Raw genomic sequence first — 25,170 nt, forward strand, 5'->3', positions numbered from 1 at the left:
TCGCTGTGTTTGGTAAATGTATTCGAGAGTAAAGATCGTTGTGTTTGATAAATGTATTCGAGAGTAAAGATCGTTGTGTTTGGTAAATGTATTCGAGAGTAAAGATCGTTGTGTTTGGTAAAAGTATTCGAGAGTAAAGATCGTTGTGTTTGGTAAATGTATTCGAGAGTAAAGATCGTTGTGTTTGATAAATGTATTCGAGAGTAAAGATCGTTGTGTTTGGTAAATGTATTCGAGAGTAAAGATCGTTGTGTTTGGTAAAAGTATTCGAGAGTAAAGATCGTTGTGTTTGGTAAATGTATTCGAGAGTAAAGATCGTTGTGTTTGGTAAATGTATTCGAGAGTAAAGATCGTTGTGTTTGGTAAATGTATTCGAGAGTAAAGATCGTTGTGTTTGGTAAATGTATTCGAGAGTAAAGATCATTGTGTTTGGTAAATGTATTCGAGAGTAAAGATCGTTGAGTTTGGTAAATGTATCCGAGAGTAAAGATCGTTCACACGAAACGCATTTCGAGATGTAAAATTTTCTACCGTTTAAATTATTTTGGCAGATCAAAAGATCTGAATCGAACAGGGAAAAAATTGCTTTTCTGAATTTTCAATTACAACGGAAAAAAACAGCTATCATTTAAAGCAAACTAGAAGTATGTATAACTTATTCCTGTTAAATTAAAAAAAATAAATCACTCTAGGGAGCAAAATTTTATTTTTGCTTTTATACAACTTGACCTTACATAATTTAATTTGGGTATGGGGATTTCTAATCTGAAAGTAAGTTTGCTCAGAAAGCTACAGATTTTTTCAAAATGGTATTTTTAGCTTAGTTTGTTTTTTGTTTGAATGTACAAATTTATAGTGAGCGCACAGGTTTCTATACATACATATAATTTTGTCTGCTTCTTTGGAAATAACACTTACTACAAAAAACATATGACCGTATTTCAGTACAAACTGAAATGTATTACCGCCTATTTCCTACCACTTCCTACGTAGCAGAGAAGTGGGTACACATAGCATTCAATCTTGTGATTTTTAAATAATCCTGGTTAGGAATATGTTACTAAATAGCATAAAAACTGTAACTCATAGAGAGAAAACCGATTGTTGATTTGGAATCAGCGTCGCGTAACTATCAAATTTTCATTCAGAAGTCTCCGTCAAAAATAAATAAATAAATAATATTTATATATTTATTATTAAATTGTAATAATCGCCTTATTTAACCCCTTTGGGACGGATGATTCAGAAAAGCGTTCGTACAAAATCAGGATCAGGACGTAATTAAATAAAAAACGGTAACTTAAATGTAGTCGTTTCTAATTTAATAGACTTACTTTAATTATTGTTAGTTTAATCATATATATAATCAATGTTAATTCAAAGTATAACTAAATAATTTTATTTTGAACAAAGTAATGGTGAATCAAATAAATCAAACAATTATAACTCCGCCCACAAATAAACTGCTAAAGAATTACTTTGATTACCAGTTTTATCTTTTTACCCTGGTTGATACGGTTTCATACTGGCATGTATTTGTGTCAGTCGGCGCGAAAGGGTTAAAAGAACTTAATTTTTTTAAAAATAATCTTAACTTTTAAATACCACCTTATTTTAAAAATAAATATTATGAAGTAAATCAAACCGCATGTAGTATATCAATCATTATCAGACCTTCCAACTCTTAATCCCTTCCATTATCATTTTTCCCTGTGGTATTAAAATGGAATATGAAACTTCAATTTTATGCAAACAAATACGTTGTATTTGAAAAAAATTAAGTTGACAACCATGATTGTAACGCATATTAATATATAAGCTTAATTTTTGTAAGAATAGTGGTGATCAAAATCATTTAAAAATTAAATTTATAAAAGAAAAAATAGTATATATTTACTACCACTTTAAATATGAAAATAAAATCTCCCGCAAAATCCGGGAGAGTTGGCAGGTATGCATTATCAACCAGTGCATCCCTCAATTAAATAAAGTGTCGGCACCTGTTGACACGGTTTTAATAAATTATCTCAGAGTTCTCAGTAGTAACTCAATACTTTCGTAGTGATGTAACAGTTCAGTTTTGCACTATGTAGTAAAGAATGGGCGCAGTAGATAGGTTGATAATTCCACTGTGACAGCCATTTTAGTAATAATCATTTTGACCAAAATTCAGTGATGCCTACTTGCTCCGAGCAGTAATTCATCTAAGGAAATATCCGAAAATCTCTCAATTAAAAAAAAAATTGCAAGAAAAAAGAAACTGTATATGAATGAATGGATTTTGAACTTACTTTTTTAGTGCAAATGCAATGCAAAATAGAAAAAATAGTGTAGTTTTTATATTCTTTACTCTTCTACTTCTTCCTCCTCTGTTTCGACGGAAGTTCCACCACCTCCTACCAGGGCCATGATTGAAAAATTAACATTCTCAGGATCACGTTCCATGAACTTTTTACAAACTGCAACAGCATCCTACGAGTAAGAAAAAGAAATTTTTTTTTAAAAAAAGAGTTATTTTATAAGAATCTTTTTTTTTTTAATTTTTAAAAATCTTAACGAACCTTGAATAAATTATTTTAAATTGATAGTTTACACTTTTAATACCCGGTTTTAAAAAGTGATCTATATATGAAAAATCCTTATGTGAGAAAAGGTGCAATACATGGAGCTTCCAACTTTTTACGATTTTGAGGAATATTTCGTCTTATGACAGCTAAGTTTATATTTTAATGTATGATTTTTTTGTTTGAATATTCAGTTTAAAGCAATTTTCCACATCACTATATGTAAATGTTGCAATATGAAATGCCACTTTGTTTCAGTGCTTTCATCCCCCCCTCCCTCAATAGATTACAACCAGATTCAATCTATTACGCACCTCTGCAATCTCTAGTATTTAGTTGTCAGTAGTCTCTGTTTAAATATTTTGCAAAAACAATAGTTGGCAGTTCTGAATGTATATTCGTTTATAAAAATTTAGCATTTCTTTCTGTTGCACGCCACTTCAGCTCCAGAAATTTAGAATTTTATTTTGAAGAGTGAATTTTATTTTAAGGAAGGAATTTTATTTTAAAGGAGGAATTTTTCATTCCAGAAAGAATTTTATTTTAAAGAAAGAATTTTATTTTAAAGAAAGAATTTTATTTTTTAAAGAAGGAATTTTGTTTTAAAGAAGGAATTTTATTTTAAAGAAAGAATTTTATTTAAAAAAAAATTACTTTTAAAGAAGGAATTTTATTTTTAAAAAAAGAATTTTACTTTTAAAGTTAGGTTCTATTTTATTAACCCTATGCCCTCCTAGTACTTTATTATACGATTTGAACTCACATTAGCACTAAATTATTTGTAATTATAATGAATACTGGCCGGACATGGGTTTGAACTACTCTCAACTTAATAAGTCATAAGTTAGTACAAATCTTTTGCTTAAATTAATATTACATTAAAATATATTTTTACACAGTTTTTAAAATTTTTAAGATATAGTGGTATCTAATTATTAAAGTATAAAAATTTTTAATTTTAGAATGATGACTGTTGTCTCAACTAAGTATATATCTACTAAGTTAATATTATGCATCTCCACTATAGATTTTTTAATCTCATTTTATTTATTTATTTACGTCAATGTAATTGGATTTGTAAGCTAAATTTTTGTGCCGGCCTTTTTTCTTTTTAGTAAGAATATCAACATTGCATAATACGCTTTTTGTGTTTGGCTAATCAATGTTATTTTCAAACTGAGAGCTTACGCTCTATAAAAAATCGTAGTAAATAAAGAAAATGATATGCATTTTTATTATTTAGTTTATGCATTACAAAGTTATGCATAAAAATGAATATGGTCTGGTCTTTTCGGTGTAGATGGCCGCATACGGCCAAGAATGGCCCTTTTCCCATCTTGAAAGATTTGATTTTTTCCCTTTTCCCATTAAAAAAAGCTGTTTGCATGGCTGGAAACAAAAATGGCTCTTAGCCATGGTATTAATTAGATAATAACATGAAAATACACTTTTAATTATATACAATAAAATAAATAGAAATTTTTTACAAAATGTTACGAGATGAGAAAACAAGTTGATCGTAAACATAAGTTAAATTAAAAATCAAAATATTTACAAATTACAATCGAACCAATCAATGAAATAGACAAATGAATATATTCAGTTTAAAAATGTAACTTATCGAATTTTTTAATTTTAAAGTGAAAACTAATAAAAAGAAATAAGTATTTTCTTTCTTAGAATAATAACATCATTTTTAAAATAAATAATATTAACGCTACGAACTTGGTTAAAAAATGAAAAAAAATTTATTGCTCTTCTAAAACTGTGTAAAAGTGATAATAAAATAAACGAAAAGTTTAAATTTCGTTTTTACCATATGGGAAACGTACAAAATTTCCGTTTTCTCTTTATTTAAAGACTTAAAGGGAACATTGCATTTCACATCAATAGTAATAAAATCAATATTTCAACCAAACTTCAAACGGAATGTATATTTTATTGGTATCACTCTTATGAAATAGAGACGTGTAACTAAGTCATATTGGATTCGGACATATTTCTTGTGCCTAAACCTTCCATTGTGAACAACGCTAGCAGTGGTTGCTAATTGTGACGTTGAGAAATAAGCTAAATAGCAAACAGCTATTATGGTCCCGATGAATGGGCAAAGGCCATGTTTGCTCAGGTAACCGAGCTCCATTCGACAAGTGAAGTTCGTTGCTGTTGTAGTAAAATGTAAAAAAATGTTTATGTGTGTGGCATAACTACCACTACGATTATTAAACATCAATTCAATAGTATATAAGACATGATAAATTTTGGTTGGTGTAACCCTTTGATAGATGGCACGGTCAATAACAACATTTACCAACATTGTGTATTTGGGTACTTGCTCTCCATCAAGAAGACAACCAATACCCACGCATATGGCCTATGACGTCAGCACCAGCTGAACTTTCTCAGCAAAATGAAATATTAACGTTCAGCTAAATTTCTCTACATAAATTAAAATGTTAATAATTCAGAGCAGTATATCACATCGAATTTGTTGAAATATAATTCTTTCCAGTCTGCTTTTTTTTTTATTTAACTAAGATTTATTGTTTGTTTATGTTTTTTATCGTAACCGTGATATATTTTTGTTTTGTATACCTGGCAACTTCGATGCAGAATAAGTTTGTTAATGTTCAAAATGGCTTCGTGCCTGTCTTTGTGTAAATGTATAATGGTAGAATTGAAATTTTCGTGAAAGTATATAGGGTGTATTACTTAAGAGAATTGGTACTTGACAGGCTTGGGTTACTCGACATAGAATGGAATGAACAGTTGCTAACGTAAACAACTGCCACGTTTCTACAACCAATCAGGAGCGAGATACCCACACACTACGTTACTTGCAGGTATCTCATTGATATTTCAATTTACATTTTGCGACCACTTCAGAAAATTATTTCTTGGAACGAGCAAGAGTTGGCAGACATTGTATATATTCTGTTAACCATTTGCGAGAAGGAAAATTTAGTCAAAAAAAGTCATTAGAAATATGGACATTGTAGGCACGTCCGAAAGTAAACTATTTGTTTTATGTTGCTAATTTTCAAAATCTAAAATGGTTGATTTAAAATTGTGCTATTTAAGAGATAAAAATTAATACAAATTTAGAGGTTTATATAACTGTCAAAAGCAAGTGAGACAATCTTTATCCAACAGCTCCCGAAAGAATAAAAGAAAAAAATTGATTTCAAAAAATAAACCAAAATCTTAGATATCACAATTTTGGTTTATCTGGAATAATATATTTCGATACATTTGTCTGGTATTAATTTGAAGGGATATTTTAATTTGAAGAGATATTATTATTATCAATCAAATTAACCTTTATCTATCATATAGTACCTCTTTAAGTACAACTTAACATGTTTTATATACTAAGCAATTGGTATTTAATATTTGTAGTGGTAGTTATGCCACAAACTAATTAAAATTGTTTACTTTGTACACTTTCGAATTATCTTTGAAGCAAGAACAAGACTTCGGCAATTAATGTTTCCAGGATACAAGCAAACGTACTTAGAATATTAAATAAATTGTTACAATTAAAAAAAATTTTTTTTTTAACTACCTCTTAAAAACATTGTTGTTATCAGCGGACAATACATTTTGTTCCACCTAACTCTGTCACTGAATAAGAAACAGATCCTTTTGTTCTGCAGGAAAATAATTTTGTGAACTCTTCCACGGTTGTCAATCACGATTAGAAAACATGTCCAAAAAAGATTCCCGAAACGATGTTGGCAGACAATAAAAAAAAAATTTATAATGGAGTAGGCTTAGATCCGTTTTAGTTATCACCTTGAAAGTGAAAGATCTCAACCACTCATTTTTGTACTTAGAGTGCTTCAATTATGTTATTGTTATTCTGAAAGTTACAGTTATTTTTATTTCTTTGAACTTGATCGCTTGAAAGCATACAAATAATGAAACGTGAGATGCGTATTTTAATCTCGATTTAAAATACAATTACAAGTTTTGAAAAAATGAGATTTTTCTGTACGCACAAGGAAAAAATTTACAAAAATTGGTAATTTAATTATATTAGAATTTAAAAAAAACTGCATTGAATTACTTTTCTAGAAATTATATCTAGATCCGAAATTCTTCATTTCAATTTTTAATTCTAAGTAATTTTCATCTACTTTTTAACAAAACTGAAACCACTTAAGATATTTTTCTTGGTGTGTTGGAATCTTATATTGGCTATAGGATACTTGCAAGTGGCGTAGTGACTTGCAAGTATCTCATATCTCGATCCTGATTGGTTGTTGAAATGAGGCATTTGTTTACGTCAGCAACTGTTCCTTCCATTCTATTTCGAGTAAACCAAGCCCGTCAAGTATCAATTCACTTAAATCAGGGCTGTCCAACTGGCGGCCCGCCAACTTCTTATTCAAGCCGATCGGCCTCTGTTTTCCCATTAAAATGTAAGCAAATTGTTTTATAATCCTTCTGTTCTATTGTTTTATAATTAATAATTCAACTATTAATTGTTATTGTATAAGAGGTTACTGTTCAACTTTTTCAAACTGCGGCCCGCCAGGTGATCAGTGACCGGAATTCTGACCCGTGGGCTCTTTGCAGTTGGACAGCCCTGCATTAAATGATACATTCTATATTTCACTAAGATTTCAATTCTTTCACTATAGATTTTTCACTTAACACAATGACAGACAGGAAGCTATGTGTGAACATAAACAACACAAAACAATTATAAATAATGGTTACAATAAAACACATAAACAAATAATAAATCTAAGTTAAGTAAGAGACAGACGAAAAAAAATTCTATTTCAACAAATTTGATGTGCGATATATTTTCACTGTATTTAATTAACTTCACCTTAACTAACATGCCCCCGGAGGGGCCATCTATCAGAGTCACTTTAACTAACATTCTAATTCGTTTGGAGAAACTTAGCTCAATTTTATTACGCCATTTCTTATAAATGATCAGCTATCGCTGAAGTCTTAGATCACATGCGTGGGTATCAGTGATCTTCTTCTTCTTGACCCAATTGTCTGAAAATTGTGCTGTTTTATACGTTGCATTAAACAACGCTGAAAAGGCAAAATATTGATTTGAAGCATTAATTTTTAAAAAAACAGGTGGTTTTGAGCATTTCAAATTTTTATGGTGTTAAAAAAATTAAAAATATTCTAAAATATAGTTCTGTTATATTAAATTAAATAAAAAAGAATGTCTAACCAACTTGTGGATTTCACAAAATATTTTTTTCCAGTGGTTGAGAACTAAAATAGAAATTTTATACTAACAGAATTTTTTAAAGCTTTTATCAAAACTTCTGTCTAAATTTGTACATCTGGTAGTTTATATATCCGTTCAAATTAATGTAAGGGCAGACAACATTTTTATTTAAAAAAAATATTGATAAATTTCCAAAGAAAAAATATTTTCCGAAATTCCGCTGTATTTGGAGGGTATCTTAAAGAAAATGAGTTACCTTTAATAACGTGTCCATGCTTGTAGCTCCATGGTTGATAGGACAGTTTTTCCGAGCATCTGAAATTTAAAAATATGAATAGAATGTTCTGAAAGGCTGAAATATATGCTTTAATCTATGTCTATTTAAATAATTTGGAAGAAAAAGTAATCTTCAGATTGCTAAAAGATTTTAATTAACAATTTAGAATTTAAAAATAATTGTGGAATTGGGTATAATATAAAAAAAAACACAACTACTTCCACTTAGTAGGAATAACATTTACCATGACGCAATGCTAAATTCTATGCCACTATCCACATAAATGCCACTATCCACATAAATCAATTATTAATCAAAAATCGAATATCAATTACTTTTCTTTATAATGCAATAAAATCTGGCGAGCAGCTATTTAAACGATTAAACACTTCGTTTGTTTATTTGTGGCTTGAAGTTCGGCTCGCAGAAAATGCCGTTCATGGGTTAAATTTAGTAGGAATAACACAACCTGTGACGTAGGCTATAGTATACCCAATTGCTAAAAAAATGGAACAAAGTGATATTGAAAATACACATTTTTATGTCGAGTGAACTGAAAAGTTAAATTCTTACTACGGTAGTACCGTTTAAATATTTCTAAAAATTTTTTTTTGGAAATATTTAAGCTTATAACAAATTTTACTACTTGTTCTCTAATTCGCGATCGCAACGCTCGAGTACGCCGTCTAGCGGGAGCCTGTAAATATCAGACATTAATTTATCACGTTTTCATTCAGTTCCATCGAAATCAGTGACAGAATCAGACGCCATTTTTTAGCAGAAAATAAGAAACAAAATTTCCCTATGGAAAAGGCCGAAGAACTTGAAAAAAATCTCCAGAATATTAGTAAATCTTTCAGGAACAGAACACGCCAAACATTTGAAGAAAAATTCCTCAATAATTTTTAATTTCTATTATCAACAAACTTGCAACTGATGACTTCCGATTTCGGATACTGTTACAGATGTGTGTATTAAGGTAAAATGCATTTCTTCTGTCTTCAATTCATTACGAATTAAAGTGAAGTCAACATTGCTTTCGTCATTCCAGTGAATAAATATGAATTCAGAACATACAGAATTGTAATAGTTATAACATATTCTTCTTCGTTATAGAATAGTATATATTTCTGTATCCATATAATTCGGAAAACAACAATAAAAAATTATTCAAGTTACTTGAAATAGTGCCATTTGTGCTGATTCTTAATTAATCTTAATCGCTTTCTTGGTAAGTATTTTTTAGTTTTGAAAGAATAAGTTCAACTAGAATTCAGCTATTCTGTTTTTAGCTACATATTCAAATTCATATCAATTATAAAATTTTGCTGTGTAGTATGTTATCTAAAAGTAATGAAGGGATAAACTATGTATCTATTATTTGAGAATAAAGTTTTCAAACAAGGAACTTATCATTTTGGAATTCTCCGGGAATTATAAATCAGGTAAGTGCAATGATTTTTACAATAAAAAATTTGCCTGTAAAAATTTTTTTTTCATTTGATGATGGTTCTCTACAGAATGGTTTTTTACGTCTGATTAAGAACTATAAGAATAATAAAAAAAGAAACAATATGAAAGTTTTTATTTCAATGTAAAGAATTCTTGAAATGTTTTTTTATCCCAAGAATTCTTTATTTTCCGTTTTTTAGTTTATAATTTTTTGATAAAAATTGTTCTCAAAATACTTTTTTTTGAAAAATTAAATGGTATAACATTATATGTTTATGTATACTTCTTGTATATTCCAATGTTTGAAGTAATATGATTCAGAAAAGTATGGAACAAAAATTCGATACTTACGTATTAACGCCACCGCCGCTACAGATTTGGCGGTTTTTAAGTGCCGCTAATCTACACTTAAACTTTTTGCGACAATTCATAAAATAAAACACTTTATTTAAAATCAAAATAGTCAATCGGATTTCGGTGGAAAATGAGCCGATATAGAGTTTAGCATAGATTCAAAATAATCATATCGCCATATGAACTCTGATAAATAAGATTCCAAATGAAATAACATTTCCAAAACGTACGTTTACCAAGATAAAGTTTCATGTTGTGGGAATTGGTAAATTTTCGTTTTTTCGGTAAAATATTTCCCTCCTAAAAAAATACAATTGCATCTTGTTTTGTTTTTGGCAAATCCCAAAGACGAATTTTTGTAGCACTAAAAATGGCGACAAAAAAGAATTGTTTTTTTTGTTTTTGTTTCGTCAGCATTCTTTATTTTACGTTTCTTAGTTTGTAAACAATGATTTTTATAGAAACTTGAAATTTTTTGATAAAAATTGTTGTCAAAAAACTTTGTTTACAAAATTAAATTTCATAAAATTATGAGGCTTATGTATACTTTTTGTTCATTTTAATTTTTGAAGTAATATGATTCTTAAAACTATAGAATGTAAAGTTTAAATGGGCCTTTCATGTTATATCATTAAATTTAGTAATACTATTTCTCGGGCATTAGGTTTTAACTCTTATAAGAATATACATATTTTTTTCTGTTAATGTACAAATATTTTCCCGGTGTGTTTTGGATATTCCTTCTCTAATAAAAAGAGATACTATTCTGTTTTCGTTTGCATAAGAAAGAATATCAAGCATTTTTCTTTTTTAAATTTAATTAGCCACAATAAAGAAGGAACGTTGCAATGCTACATGCTACATTAACGACGTCTCTAGAGTAACTGAATGACGGTTCATGTAGAAATCGCAGGTATGCGTCTCATACAACAACGCCCCCTATAGTTCGTTGCGATCGCGAATTCTAATTTAAATATTTGATTGGTAAAATTTTTTAAAATCATAATCCAACCGCGCAATTCAGATCGATATTATTTCAACTTAGATACTGGATGCAAAATATAAATTAAATTATAGTGAAATAGGAAAATTTGGGAGTGCTCTCTGAACACCACCCTAACCACCTAACCATCCCAACCAACCCTAACCACCTTCTGATCACCTAAACACCAACTCTAAATACTAAACAATAGATTAATTTTCTAAAACAGAAATGCGACAGTCATTGCTTTTTGTGATTAAAATTTTCAGTGAAATTAACATTCGATGTTTAGCGTAGGTTGAGTAAATAATGAACGCTTAGTACTTTTCAATTCAATATAACAAAAAGATTTTATTAAAAGAAATATGTCATTTACTAACAAAAAATATTTAACTTTTAAAATTAAGTCCTACTAGAGTATTAGTATCACGCTGTTTTATTTGTGAAACGAGAATTTTTTAAACTGTCATCGGTGCTGCCATCTACTGATTAAAAATAGTATATAGAATTGCTTAAGCATTAAAGTGTGGAATCGTGCATCTAAACAAATGCATAAATGGAATGTATAGTAAATAAACAATTTCTTTCAGTTGTCCTTATTTCTACTTTAAAGGGGGAAAAAAGAAATAAAAATTACATTTTATAAAGCAGGGCTTAACTCTTAATCTAACATGGTTTAATTTTCAATAGAAGTTAATTCTTGTTATCTAACAAGTTTCTTTATCTTTTTTTCGCAATTTTTTAACATTCATATTCTTAATATTTAATTTAAATATACGTTGAATGTTAATAAATAGTTTAAATGAGAGGGGGGAAAAAAGCTGCATTTGAAGACGTTGCAAAGAATTTCGATTTGTAATGCTGCTATCTAGTGTTGAGAAAGAGAACTATATTTATAAAACATTGTATTTAGTTTTCTGAATTGTCACTAAATGATGGAACTGATTATATTATCTAGAAGAAAGTGTCATGTTTTCTCCTTCTACAGTTTATACAACTTCAGTAAGACAATTGTTTTAGCTTATTATTATTATTTATCTGAAAATATAATGTATAGGCATTTTTTAACAAAACAATTTTATTTTGTTTTAATTATTTGAGGTAAGAGTTACTTTCTCATGAAATAAATACTAATAACAAAAAAAAAAAAAAAAAAAAAAAATTCTCGCATTTCAAATTATCAAAATAAAAATATTTTTTATTTGCGTGTAGATAAGGTAAGATAAGGCAAGTAGATAAAGATATTACCTTTAAAAGGCTCTATGATTATTCATTAAAAAAAAAGGTTCTCATGATTACTTATAAATATTATATTTCATTTTATTTTTAAGATAAACTTAATATAAAATGAAAAAAATATTTAAAAAAATAGCCGACAATATATACACTCGAAAGCACAGAGTCTTTTATGGCTTGGTCACATTGACGTCGGAATTGCGTTGGAAAGAGGGATGGTTGATGTCTTGAATGATTAAAAAACTTCCAATCATCCAACAGGAAGATCAAGGTCAGGGACAGATTTGTCGGGAGAAATATTGTGTGACAGGCTAAGGCCCACCATGGGCTGTGGCGCCAATAAAGAGGAAAGATAAGAACTCGATTTTCATAAGTTCGCAGTATTTTATTTATTACTCTTTCTGCAGATCCATAGAAAAGTTGTATTTTTTAAAAAATTTTAAATTTTTTTATTTTAATATTATGGAACAAAAAGTCAATTTTAATGTGTGTTTTTAAAGCAATGCAAATACTTTTCTTACCGAGTTCATACAACTGCTCATCTACGGAAACAAATGTTATGAAATGTAGATTAATTTCCTCGTCCCCTTCTGGTGCCTATAAAAAAAATTACTATACATTAATATACTTCATATATTAAATATGTTATTATCTTTTAACACATTATTGCCCTACAGAGCTAAATTTTTCAAAAAATAATTTTAGCGTTATTTCTATTACATTTGAAGGAAAAAATTAGTTATAAAAAGGGTTCACATCAATAATGAAAATTTAGTGGTCCAAAATCTGAATATTGTAGACTAACTTGAGATAAAAAAACGAATTTTAAAATTGCTTAATTAATGTCATAGTACACATCAAAAATTAGTAATTGCCATCTATTACACCCTAAAACTAATTATGTCCATTACCGCATTAAGATTCGTATTTTTTAAAATTAAATGTAAACAAAACTAAAATAATATTAGTAATCAGATTCAACATATAGATTAAAATGCTTAAGGGGAATGAATAAATAAATGAAGAAACCAGAGAATGTAAGAAGTTACAAAATTTTGTATTAAAAAATAATTATCTAAAAATTCTAAAAGAGTAAAAAACAATGCTTTATTGAACAATTATACTGTCAGTCCATAAATACAAAGCACAGTACAACATGTCAACTAGAAATATCAAAATTTAAATTAAAGATTTTTTGTATCAGACACTTTCAATTATTCCGTTTGAAAAACTTTAAAACTAAAATCTAACCTACGCGTAGAACAATAAAAACAACAATTAATTTTAAGTGCATAACATTCGATGCAAAAAATATATTTTTCGTTACTATTTTGTTATTTCAAAACTCATTTCGAGACGACAATTTTGTCTCCTACGCGTCTGATTTTAGCAACAATTGTCGCCATGCTGGCGTGAGCCTTAGTTATAAGAATGCGTAGCTTTTAATCTGCATCGTGTTGGAAAAGATTTTACGAAGTGGCTGCCCAATAATAAAGTGAGAAGAATTTTGTAAACATTAAGCTACCTCGTCTCATCTTAGAAACTCAGTTGCTTAACTAATAGATTTGACATGCGTAATAGGAATTTTTTATTTTGTTCTGGTGTTTAGAACGTTCATTTTTTAACTTTAAAAATAAGGGTTTAGCTTTTAATACATTAAAATTTAAACGTTACACATACATATTCCTTTTTACTTTGAATTGAAGCATTGGGCTTCTATCACACCTTTCCCTTTGACTCTATTTGTGGCCAGTTATTTTGCCTCATGTCTTTCCCATTGTTTTCAATTCGTTTACAATCGTCCTGAGCCAAGTACTTTTTAGGTCTTCCTCTTTTTCTATTGCCCTGAGGGCTCCAATCAAAAACTTGTTTTACTTTAAATTTTTCAGGTTTACGTAGAACATGATCAATCCATTTCCATTAAAGTTTTAATTTCCTGATCAATTGGTTTCTGTTTTGCTTTTCTACGGATTTCTGAATTCCAAATTTTATGGAACTACTTGATACTCAAGATTCTTCTTAGACAGTAAATACTTGAAGTTTTCCATGTCATTTTTATTGCAGTGGCAAGTCTCAGATCCATAGAGTAGGACAGATTCGATATTGAAAAGTCGAATTTTTGTTGAATTTGTTATGTTTTTGTTTTTTTCAGAATTTATTGAGAATAGTATAACAGTTCGGGCTTTTTAATCTATTTAATATATATTGTCATCGGTTCCTCCTTTGCTGTTAATTATACTTCCAAGATGCGTAAAACTACTTACTTCCTCTTGTTTATTATTTTTTTAGAATGTTATTTTATTGTTCAGGATTAATTTTCAAAATTTTAGTTTTATTTAAATTTAAACGTTACTGGCGCTAAAAAGAAAAGAAAAACCACTATCGCAACAATCACACAAGTTGGCAGCTACGGTAATAATATTTAAGTGAATGTTGTACCGTATGGAGTTCGTGCGGTTTTCATTTTTATTTTAGTGCTATGTGCCTTCAAAAATGTGCTTTTTATAAAATTTTAAAGCGTAAATTTCTGCATAGATTCGTTCTGAGTTTATTTGTGTTCAATGATGAGGATACCAATGTGGAAAGTGTTTTCGTTAAGCTCGCGAAAACTTAAATGATGCAGAGAAAGAAGATAGATTCTTCACGTGTGAATTTCGTACATAGTAACTGAATTTGTTTGAAATAATAAAAATGTCTGGTACTTTTTCAATAAAACTGTAAGTACCATTTCTAAACTTCTTATAGAATTTACATATACCTACCCCACTAAAATTGGGTGTTAAGCCTTTTTCTAGGAAAAAAAAATCACGCATGAAAAATACAGAGTAATGATAACTTTTTCAAGAATTACACAACTAAACATAAATATCTTGTTTAAATCTGACAATTTCTAGGTCGAACAGTTTAGATCCAACCGGGCTTCGAATCTTAGCTATACTCGGTCTTACCCCAATTCCCCATGCATTTAGTTAGAGCAATTATTAACTTTTGTTAATTGCAAATATAGTAAAGTACAAACATAAAGTTAAATTTAATATTACTGTAACTTCTTAATTTTTTACAGACGTATAACCCAGTTTGCGTAACTCGCAAAATCGCAGCTTTAATTGAGCACGCAAGCTTGCAAATGGTTTTCGTACTATTAAACAATAAACAATCGCAAATTAATTTTAGAGCTACTTCTTTATTAATTTGGATTTTCTAATCGATGCATTAATTTTTATATTTTGTGAAATGTTCGTTAACTCACCTCCGTTTGACCTTCTTTGGCAAGGGACTCGTGCATGACACATAGACTCTAGGAAAGAAGAAAAAAGTTAAAATTTGTGTGGATGTGTATATGTTACTGTGATTGACCGAAATCGGTGGTTGTTGACTTTCACCGGTGAATGTTGACAATCGCATAGTCGCTTTGGTGAATGTCCGAAATATTTATTACATCTTATTACATCACTAGACCTAGTATATAATCCAAAGGTCTAATCATATTAGGTCTAGTTAAGTGCCATTGCCCGGTATACATTTGTCCGGTATATCCTACACTGATATTTTTTTAAGATCAAGTGTCACTGCCCAGTATACCCTACAATGATGTTTTTTTAAGGTGAAGTGCCATTGCCCGGTATATATTTGCCCGATATACCCTACACTGATGCTTTTTCAAGGACAAGTGCCATTGCCCGGTAATTCCTACACTGATGTTTTTTTAAGGTTTAGTGCCACTACCCGGTATGCATTTGCCCGGCATACTGATGTTTTCTTAAGGTCAAGCGCCATTGCCCGGTATGCATTTGCCCGATACTCCAAACTCTGGTGTTTCTTTTAATCTATCGTCAGTAAGTATTAAAATATCGAATAAATGTAATTATATCCACGAATAAATTAATATCAAATCGGAAGTAATAAATATTTCGGACATTCACCAAAGCGACTATGTGATTGTCAACATTCACCGGTGAAAGTCAACAACCACCGATTTCGGTCATTCACAGTAACATGAACATCATTTACATAGTAACCTCATCAGGACGTTTATTTCATACTTTGCCCAAATAGCATTTGGCATTCTATAGATTACCTAGGCATTTTATACAATGTCTAGGGAAAGTATGTAATACCTCTCACATTTCATACTTCGCCTAAAAGCATCCGGCATTCTATACAATGCCGGCGTTTCTTACTTTGCCGGTAACATATATATAAATGTTTTTCAAATTTAAATAATCAGGGAAGCCACAGGCGACGAAAAATGTGAAAAGTGGTAGAAACTAATTAACTTTTGTTTATTTTTCATACTTTTAATTATTTAATCATAACTACCACTATGACTTATTATTCAAATTAATCATATTTAAAATAAAACATTTTTGTTTTAAATTTTGAAGAATTGTAATAAATATGTAATAAAATAGTCAATTAACTTTTCGCATCTTTGGTCGCATGAGAGAACCCTAGTATAATAGATAGGGTAAAACTCTTGCGATACTTTCAGTATTAAGAAATTTATTCAGAGAGGAGGACCACTTTTATCATCACTATGTCAACTTCCGTCGACTGTTTTTAATTCCAGAGCCAGGACCACACACCTACCACTGAATTAACAAGATTTAGTTAATATAGAAGAAATATTTTAAATAAAAAAAGTGGTACTTTAATATTTATAATTATTTCTAAAAATAATTTTTCGTTAATGTTTTTTGAAAGTACTGTATTTTTTAATGCGAATTCTTTTTTCTTTATTTATAAAAAATTGGACACCTGGGCCGCGCAGAAGGCCCATATTTGCAAATTCTTGGAATTAGATAGCGTTTTAGCCAAGAAATTCTTTGATATGCCCCAGATCACATTAAAATAAAATTTTAATTCAGGGTAACAAATACTCTAGTCCATAGTTAGGAAACATGTGACCTCCTTGATTTTATTGAGTTGCATTCAACACATTCATTATATAGATTACGGCAATTTAAAAATTTATATAGTTGAATAATATATAACTTCGTTCTTTCATAAACTTATAACATATATACGTATTATATTCTGATATGACACCATAAACTCGGGTATCTAGTATTAATTTTGTTGAACTGTCTTTAGATATAATTTAAGTGGTGTTTAATAATTAGTTATACGTTAAGTATTTATTTAGATTAATTTTGATAGGTTGTCATAAGTTAAAATTTAAGTAGAGTTAAATAATTAGTTAAAAGTTAAGTATTTATTTAGATTCATTTTGTTAGGTTGTCTTGAGTGATAATTTGAGTAGTGATGAATAATTAGTTATATGTTAAGGATTTACGTAGATTCATTTTTCAGGTTGTCTTAAATGATCATTTAAGTAGTATTAAATAATTAGTTAAACATTAAATATTTATTTAGATTCATTTTTATAGGATGTCTTAAATTAAAATTTAAGTAGTTTTAAATAATTAGTTAAACGTTAAGTATTTATTTAGATTAATTTTGTTACGTTGTCTTAAGTGATAATTTGAGTAGTGATGAATAATTAGTTATATCTTAAGGATTTATTTAGATTCATTTTTCAGGTTGTCTTAAGTGATAATTTAAGCAGTATTAAAAAATTAGTTAAACACTGAATATTTATTCACATTCATTTTGATAGGTTGTTTTAAGTGAAAATTTAAGTAACGTTAAATAATTAGTTAAACGTTAAGTATTTATTTAGATTCTAGGCAACTTATCAAAATGAATCTAATATGTTTTAACATTAGATTCAATAATATTATATAATTTATTAGATAACGAAATGGATCCAAATAATTTATGGAAGACTATCTATCGAAATGAATCTAAGTATTTATTTAGATTCATTTCGATAGATAGTCTTCAGTGATAATTTAAGTAGTGTTAAACAATTAGTTAAACGTTTAGGATTTATTTAGATTCATTTTTAGGTAGTCTTATTTGATAATTGAAGTTGTGTTAAATAATTAGTTAAATTTTAAATATTTATTTAGATTTATTTTACTAGATTGCGCTAGGAGAGATTAAGTAGTGTTAAATAGTTAGCAATAAGTTAAGTGTTTATTTAGAATATTTAGATTCATTTTGATAGGTTGTCTTAAGTGAAAATTTAAGAAGTATTAAATAACTAGTTAAACGTTAAGTATTTATATAGATTCCTTTTTTTAGGTTGCCTAGTGGATAATTTAAGTAGTGTTAAATAATTAGCTAAACATTAAATATTTATTTAGATTCATTTTGATAGACTGTCCTAAGCGATAATTTAAGTAATGTTAAATAGTTAGCAATAAGTTAAGTATTTATTTAGAATATTTTATATAATAATTTATGTAATACATGTATTTATTTAGAATAATTTATATAATATAAATAGTTATTTTAGAATAATTAAATAATATTAGTGAACATAAATAGTTAGCAATAAATAAAGCATTAATTTAGAATTTATTTGGAATAATTTTGTATTTTTACAGAAATAAAAAATAGTTACCAAGTAATTGTCTAAATTTCTTTATTTTATTTAACTTATTGAGATTATTTAACTTTTTATTGCTATCTAAATTGACTGTTAAAAATTTTAAGCATAAATGGTGCTGTGGGGCCGCAGAAAGCCATTTCAATTATTGATGGTGGAGCTTGCCCTTTTCAAGCTATAGCTTATACAGGGTGGTCCTAAAATATATGTCAAAAATGTAAAGGTAGGTAGAGGGGACATAAATAAGCATATTTCGAATAGGAATGCGTGTGCGTTAATGGCACGTTAAAGCACTAGTACGTAAAGCAGTATGAATCAGAGGAAACTGAAAAGACAAGTAAAAACAAAAGAAAATAAAAATTTATCAACAGTTTACAAGAGGTGCTTGAAAGAAAAGCCACCAACATCGATACAAGATTCACAGCGACGGCGCATGGATCGGCGTACATTAGAAAAGACGTTAGGCATGTCGAGCACATGCAAAGCAGCAATAGACAAGCGGGCAACAAGATCTTCTTGATGGGACTCTCGTACACCAGGCTTTTAATATGACCCCAAAAGAAAAAATCCAAGCAGGTTAAATCAGGAGAACGTGGTGGCCAGGGAACTGGACCACCCAGTCCAATCCAATGCTGGCCGTAGACAGTGTGCAGTTGATTTCTGACGCTCCCTGTACATCCTCTGAGCAGCTAATTCATTTCCTTGTGCAGCCTCATACATGAAATGCACGTCGGCAAGCTCCAGATTGGTGAAACGATGCATGCTGTTTGAGATCAGTGCGGGAATCTAGCTAGCAAGCGCTTTTATACGCCACAGTCATCAGCGCTCCCTACCGGCTTAAGGCGGTATTACCGCACACACAATCCTATACGAAATATGCTTATTTAAGTCCCCTCTACCTACCTTGACATTTTTGACACATATTTTAGGACCACCCTGTATATGTCATACGGTACTCAAGCCATGTCACGATAGAGAGGTGCGTGAGAAAGTAGTACAGCATGTAAGATTTTTAAATTATAACTAAAATTAGTACATAAAGAGTTTGACGATATCGCAGACATCCCTTAAAAATTTTTAAAAATGAAACAAGGTTTCTGCGGTCCTTGAAAATTTTTAGTAGTGGTAGTAAATTTAGGTTAATTTTCTTGCGTAAATACTTTCTTTGGAAAACAATTTTAGTGGAAGTTACACAAAAATCAAATAATCGACATTTGTTTAATTTTCGTTACCACTTTTTAAAATTTAGAAGACCCGCGGGTACTCTGTGAAATCAAAGTACTTCCGCGTGAGCAAAGCCACGGGCAACAGCTAGACTGCGAAAAAATTTGGTTAATATATTGTTTGACCCTATGCACTCAGAGTACTTGGTGATAATTCCATGCAAAAAATAAATATTAACAAATATTTATAGTTTTTTAATTCCTTTATTTAAAAACAATCGAAACATTTTTAAGTTGTACAATTTTCACATCATTTTAAAGTACGTAATTTTAAATGGCAAAATACAAAATTTGAGCGAAATTGGTCGAATAGTTCCTGAGAAATCAAATTTTAAAAAAGTCGTATATTAAAAATCTCTTCAAAATTTAAAGACGCAAAAAATAAAGGTAACATAAAGGGGTTCAAACTTTGGACCGCTCTCCTGGCCAAACTATTAGGACCATATTTCCCAAATTGCGGTTATCCTATATATTTTGGAGATCAAAAATCCGAATCTGTTCAAAAAAAGTTAGGTTTACTCACATTTGTGTCTGATTTCGTAACTTGAAATATTGTCTGCACTAATTAATTAGAATATTTGAGGTTACCCCCTCAAACCATTGAGTCTTAGCTCGTGAAACTCCAATCATTAGATCAAAAATTATTGAGGATTGTCCATTTTTTATTTTGCACATTGTACTACAAAATTTTGAAAGGTGACCAAGCTGGTCGCCAAAGGCGGCTAGTAATTATATATTACATACAAAAAAAAAATTTTTTTGTAGAAAATATTGAAATTAGGAAGAAAAAAAAACAATGATTGTGAAGCAATCGCCGAGGATTGGTGAGTGGAGATAATACGGAACGGAGCCTTCAAGTCATAAAAAAATAATAAATTATGAGATTTTTTTCCCCTTTACACAATAATAACAATAATAATACGTGGGAAGAATAATTTGAAATGAAAGAAAAAAGCATGTTTATCACATCCATTTCTAATTCGACTGAGTTAACATTAAAGTTTATAAGTTGTTCAAGAAAATTTTGAAAGTTCACCAAACTGGTCGCCAAGGGCGGCTAGTAATTATATACTATATTCAAAAAGCGTTTTTTGCTTTATGTAAAATATTGATATTAGGAAAAAAATGATGATTGTGTAGCAATCGCAGAGGATTGGTGAGTGGAGTAAATAAAGATGAGAGCCTCCAAGTCATAAAAAAAATAATGAATTATAAGCTTATTTTCTACTTTGTACAATAATAATAATGATACGTGCGAAGAGTAATTTGAAATGAAAGAAAAATGCGTGTTCATCACCTCGTCCATTTCTAATTCTTGACCTCTCTCCTCAGGCGCCATATCCTTCGTTCGTTCCAGGAATTCTTTTAAACTAGAATCTTCACCTGGAAAAAAAGTTTGGGTTCTTCAAAATTTGTCATTAAAATCCTTTGAAGTACGGATTAATTGTATGGTTAGTGCTTTATTCATGTTGCACTGGAAGTACATATACAAAATTTAAACCCACATGAGTAAAGGGGTATAGAATCATGTGACATTTTTCATTAAAAATGAAATCACAAACACAATGGACGACCAATATTTTCAGCTAGCCGACCGGCCTGTGTAGGGGGCAGGGAACTGTCCTTTCATCAGAAAGGTTTTGGGTTCGAATCCCAGGCAAGGCATGGATGTTCTTTCCTTCTTTGTATTATCTGTCCTCACTGTGGGAGCGACGTTGGCCCACCTAATATGGTGCCCCTGAAAGAGAGGCCAACAAAATCGCCCTGTATATGCCTGAATTGACGGATGTTAATACAGGTGGGCATTGGAAAAAAAAATATTATTTTCAGCTGGAAACTAAACAATAACAAAGATATGTTTTATTTTTTGGAGTTAGGATTTTGTTTGAGTTTTAATAACTGACTCCCTACTTGTAAAATTAATGCTCCTCCCTAAAATATAAAGCATTATTTTAAAGTAATTAGTTATTATTTAATAATTCATCTAAAATGTTTATGTCCATAAAATATTAATTCTACTGCTTGATATTTTGCGTCGCTCAGTGTTAAATTAAAAATCAGTAGGTTATATATATAAATTAAAATTATTTAAATATAGTGGTAGATAAAATCCTTTTAAATTACTTTTATTTAAATAGAAATATGAGTAAATTCATAAATTTTGCTACCACATTAAATATAAAGATTAGATCTTCCACAAAAACTGAAATTATTGTAACAAACAAGGACCATTTACTTGATGAAGTCTCTTTCCTCTCTTCTTTGTTCAGAAAACTCAATATCCAATTTTTACATTAAAGAAACAAACGTAGTAGCAAATATCTGAAATACTATATAGTTAAATTTTTTTTTTTTTTCAACCGCTAGAAATGAATATTTTCATAAAAAATGACTCAGTTGATCTAGATTTTTTTTTTGACTGTCTATCCGTATCAGATGCATTCTTTTATGATTCGCTCATCTTTCCGTTTAGTACTTTGCAAGTCGAAGATTAATGAATCAATGGACTGTTATCCGCAAAAACCGGACACTCTAATGGATATTCAGAGGTTCTTTTACTAAGACTAATGGACAGAAATAGGTTATACTGTCATCATCTATTTTTATTAATGCAGTTTTAGTGACAATATCTCATTAAATACTATTTTTTTTCTTTAATTTTACCAGTAATATTTATTTAACGGATTTTCTACTTAACGTAGTAGCAAATGCGTGCAAAATAATTGTTTATAAAATTAAGCATTTAAGTACAGGACTCTAATTTTGCAACATTGGGAAAAGTGTCTTAATGAAATCTGTAGTAGCAAGTTTGCATTACAAATTAAATGAAAATTTCCCCTTTTCTATTTTCATTAATGCAGTTTTAGTGACAATGTCTCATTATGTACTGCTATTATTATTATTATTTTTAAATTATACCAGTAATATTTATTTAACGGATTTTTAACTTATAATAATGCGTGCGAAATAATTGTTTTTTTAAAAATAAGCGTTTAAATGCTGGGTTCTTATTTTGCAATTGGGAAAATTGTCTTAATTAAAACTGTAATAGCAAGTTCGCATAAAAAAGTAAATGAAAATTTCCCCCGATTAGCAACTAGCATACCTGCCGACTCTTCCGGATTTTCCGGAAGATTTTATTTTCATATTTAAAGTGGTAGTAACTATATACTATTTTTTCCTTTATAATATTAATTTTTAAAAGATATTGATCACCACTATCCCTACAAAAATTAAGCACATATATTAATTTGCGTTACTATCATGGTTGTCAACTTCTCATTTATATGCAGAACGCCTGCACGCCCCCTGACCCCCTCTCCTCCCTTATTGTTTTCTCACTATTCGATGAAAGTGTAGATAGCCCTGCGGGCTAGGAGCACTGAAACTTAAATTTTAAATCGGTAAAAAATCATGGTTGTCAACTTAAGTTTTCTCAAATACAACGTATTTGTTTGCTTAAAATTGAAGTTTTAACTTCATTTTAATACCACTGGGAAAAATGAAAATGGAAGGGATTAAAAGTTGGCAGGTATGAATTAGTTTGGATACAAAACATTGCTAGTTGATAATAGAACAAGATATATAATAGCTATATTCAATGGTGGATATGAAAATATACTAAAAGTAACGCTCTAATATTAAACATTAGAATTATCTGCTTTCAACACTTCCAACAAGAGAAATGTTCCATTAGAGTGGAACATTGTCATTTAAACGATTAAAGATCAAAATAACTATTCTTTCCTACAGATGTAGCTTCAAAATATATGTTGAACTTTAAAAATATAAAATAGTGGTTGATTTAAAAAAGATATTAACTGCTTCGCTTTTTGTTGACACGTTGAATGCCATGGGGGTCACCGGTGACAGGCACTGGGTTTGTTCGTAGCGCCTTTGGGTGAAGCCAACGTTATTAGAAATCCATAATTCGAATAAATTTTTAATTTTCTAATATTATTATAGTTACTAAAATGGTTCGAAAAAATTAATTTAATATGGAATACCAAAAAAATAGTTTTATTTATATACACAGAGATGCTAACTTGCTCCGGAGAGCCAATAAATATTTTCAAGTGGTAGATTATTAATTATAATTCTTAGTTTAATAAATTCAATTTAGTAGATTTTTATCCACCACTATTTTTAAACAATTCACAGCTTATATAATTCACCACTTTTTTTTCTTCCAGATAAGCATGCAGAATCCGGGCCATGGGGACCAGCTCAAGCCTTGCTGGAGACAAGACTTGTTTTTCTCTGCTCCGCAATTATGCCGTATCACCGAACTGCCCGCGGCGGAAAGGTTTTCCCTTCCGGCCGCATGCCAACATCAGACTTAGATGAGACATCTTTGATCGACAAAAGATTTTTACCGGCCAGATCTATGAACTACGCATTTTACTCACAATTTCTTCTAGAACAAACTACTGATATCGTGGAACTTCGTAAGCTGCGAGATTTCAAACTCAACACTAAGTAGATATTACAATGAACTCTTTAACGCAGCGGTGTCCTCAATTCAAACTGTTGAGTCGAGTCAAAAGAAGTCAACTGCCTCAACTACAATGGAGACAACTATCATTGAGACAGCGGAAATCCCTGTGACCATCCCAGAAAGTAGTGTTACTAACGAAATAGAGACTGAGCCCGTTTCCGAGCACAGTGTTCCGAATAATATCACAACTCCTTCCAGTAAAGATCTGAATATGGATATAGACGAAGAGACATCAGCCTCTGAACCTGAGATCCAAAATAGAAACAACAAAGAGCCACCAGCTAAAAAGAGAAAGAAGAAGAAAAAGTCTGCCGCAGCTACAGAAAATGTTGACCCATCCATGACCCAGAAAAGCTGCACTCCTTTGGAATCTCTTTTCATGCCGGAGCCCACCCCTATTACTGCATCAGAACCTACGGAGGAGACTATCAACAAAGCCACAGAGCCTTCCACTTCAGTAGAAAAAGCTCAGCCAGTTAAAAATGCTAAAGTCCTCATCCGTGGCCTTCCTGATGATTTTAGTACAGATAAAATATCCCTTGAATTAGGGAAGCGGAACATTGAAATCCTGAAAATAGTCCAGTCTAAGAAGAAAGTGGGTGAAGCCTTTAGGCCCCTCCCCCTGTACCTCATCGTTATGCCAATGTTAGCCAATCACGAGATGATCTACCATATTGAGAGCATCAAGCAGATCCCGATCAGCATAGAGAAATACCACGGCGGCCGGCGGCCGCTGCAGTGTTTTCGATGTCAGAGTTTCGGTCACACCCAACGCTCCTGCTCCTCCAGCCCAAGATGCATGAAATGTGCTGAAGGGCACTATTCATTCCAGTGCAGAAAGAGCCGAGACTCCCCAGCTCAATGCTGCAACTGCATGCAAAACCACACCTCAAATTTCACTGGGTGCGAGGCCCGCCCCAG

General features: G+C 30.3%; 1 protein-coding gene across 2 annotated transcripts in view; it reads right to left on the bottom strand.

Moving 5' to 3' along the window:
* LOC107438278 (ubiquitin carboxyl-terminal hydrolase isozyme L3) overlaps positions 1 to 25,170 on the bottom strand; it is a 59,078-nt gene that overhangs the window by 11,902 nt on the left and 22,006 nt on the right. For both annotated transcript variants that reach the window (XM_087158957.1, XM_087158956.1), the window contains 5 exons: positions 21,049 to 21,134; positions 15,322 to 15,369; positions 12,593 to 12,668; positions 8,027 to 8,085; positions 2,292 to 2,472 (listed from right to left, as the gene is read on the bottom strand). In XM_087158957.1, coding sequence (XP_087015083.1) covers positions 2,347 to 2,472; positions 8,027 to 8,085; positions 12,593 to 12,668; positions 15,322 to 15,369; positions 21,049 to 21,134 — 395 coding nt within the window. In that variant the 3' untranslated portion in view covers positions 2,292 to 2,346. The remainder of the gene's footprint in view (positions 1 to 2,291; positions 2,473 to 8,026; positions 8,086 to 12,592; positions 12,669 to 15,321; positions 15,370 to 21,048; positions 21,135 to 25,170) is intronic.

Source organism: Parasteatoda tepidariorum, chromosome 3, assembly GCF_982258835.1.
Source record: "Parasteatoda tepidariorum strain Cologne lab strain chromosome 3, Ptep-v5.0, whole genome shotgun sequence".
In the NCBI taxonomy this organism is placed as follows: Eukaryota; Metazoa; Arthropoda; class Arachnida; order Araneae; family Theridiidae; genus Parasteatoda; species Parasteatoda tepidariorum.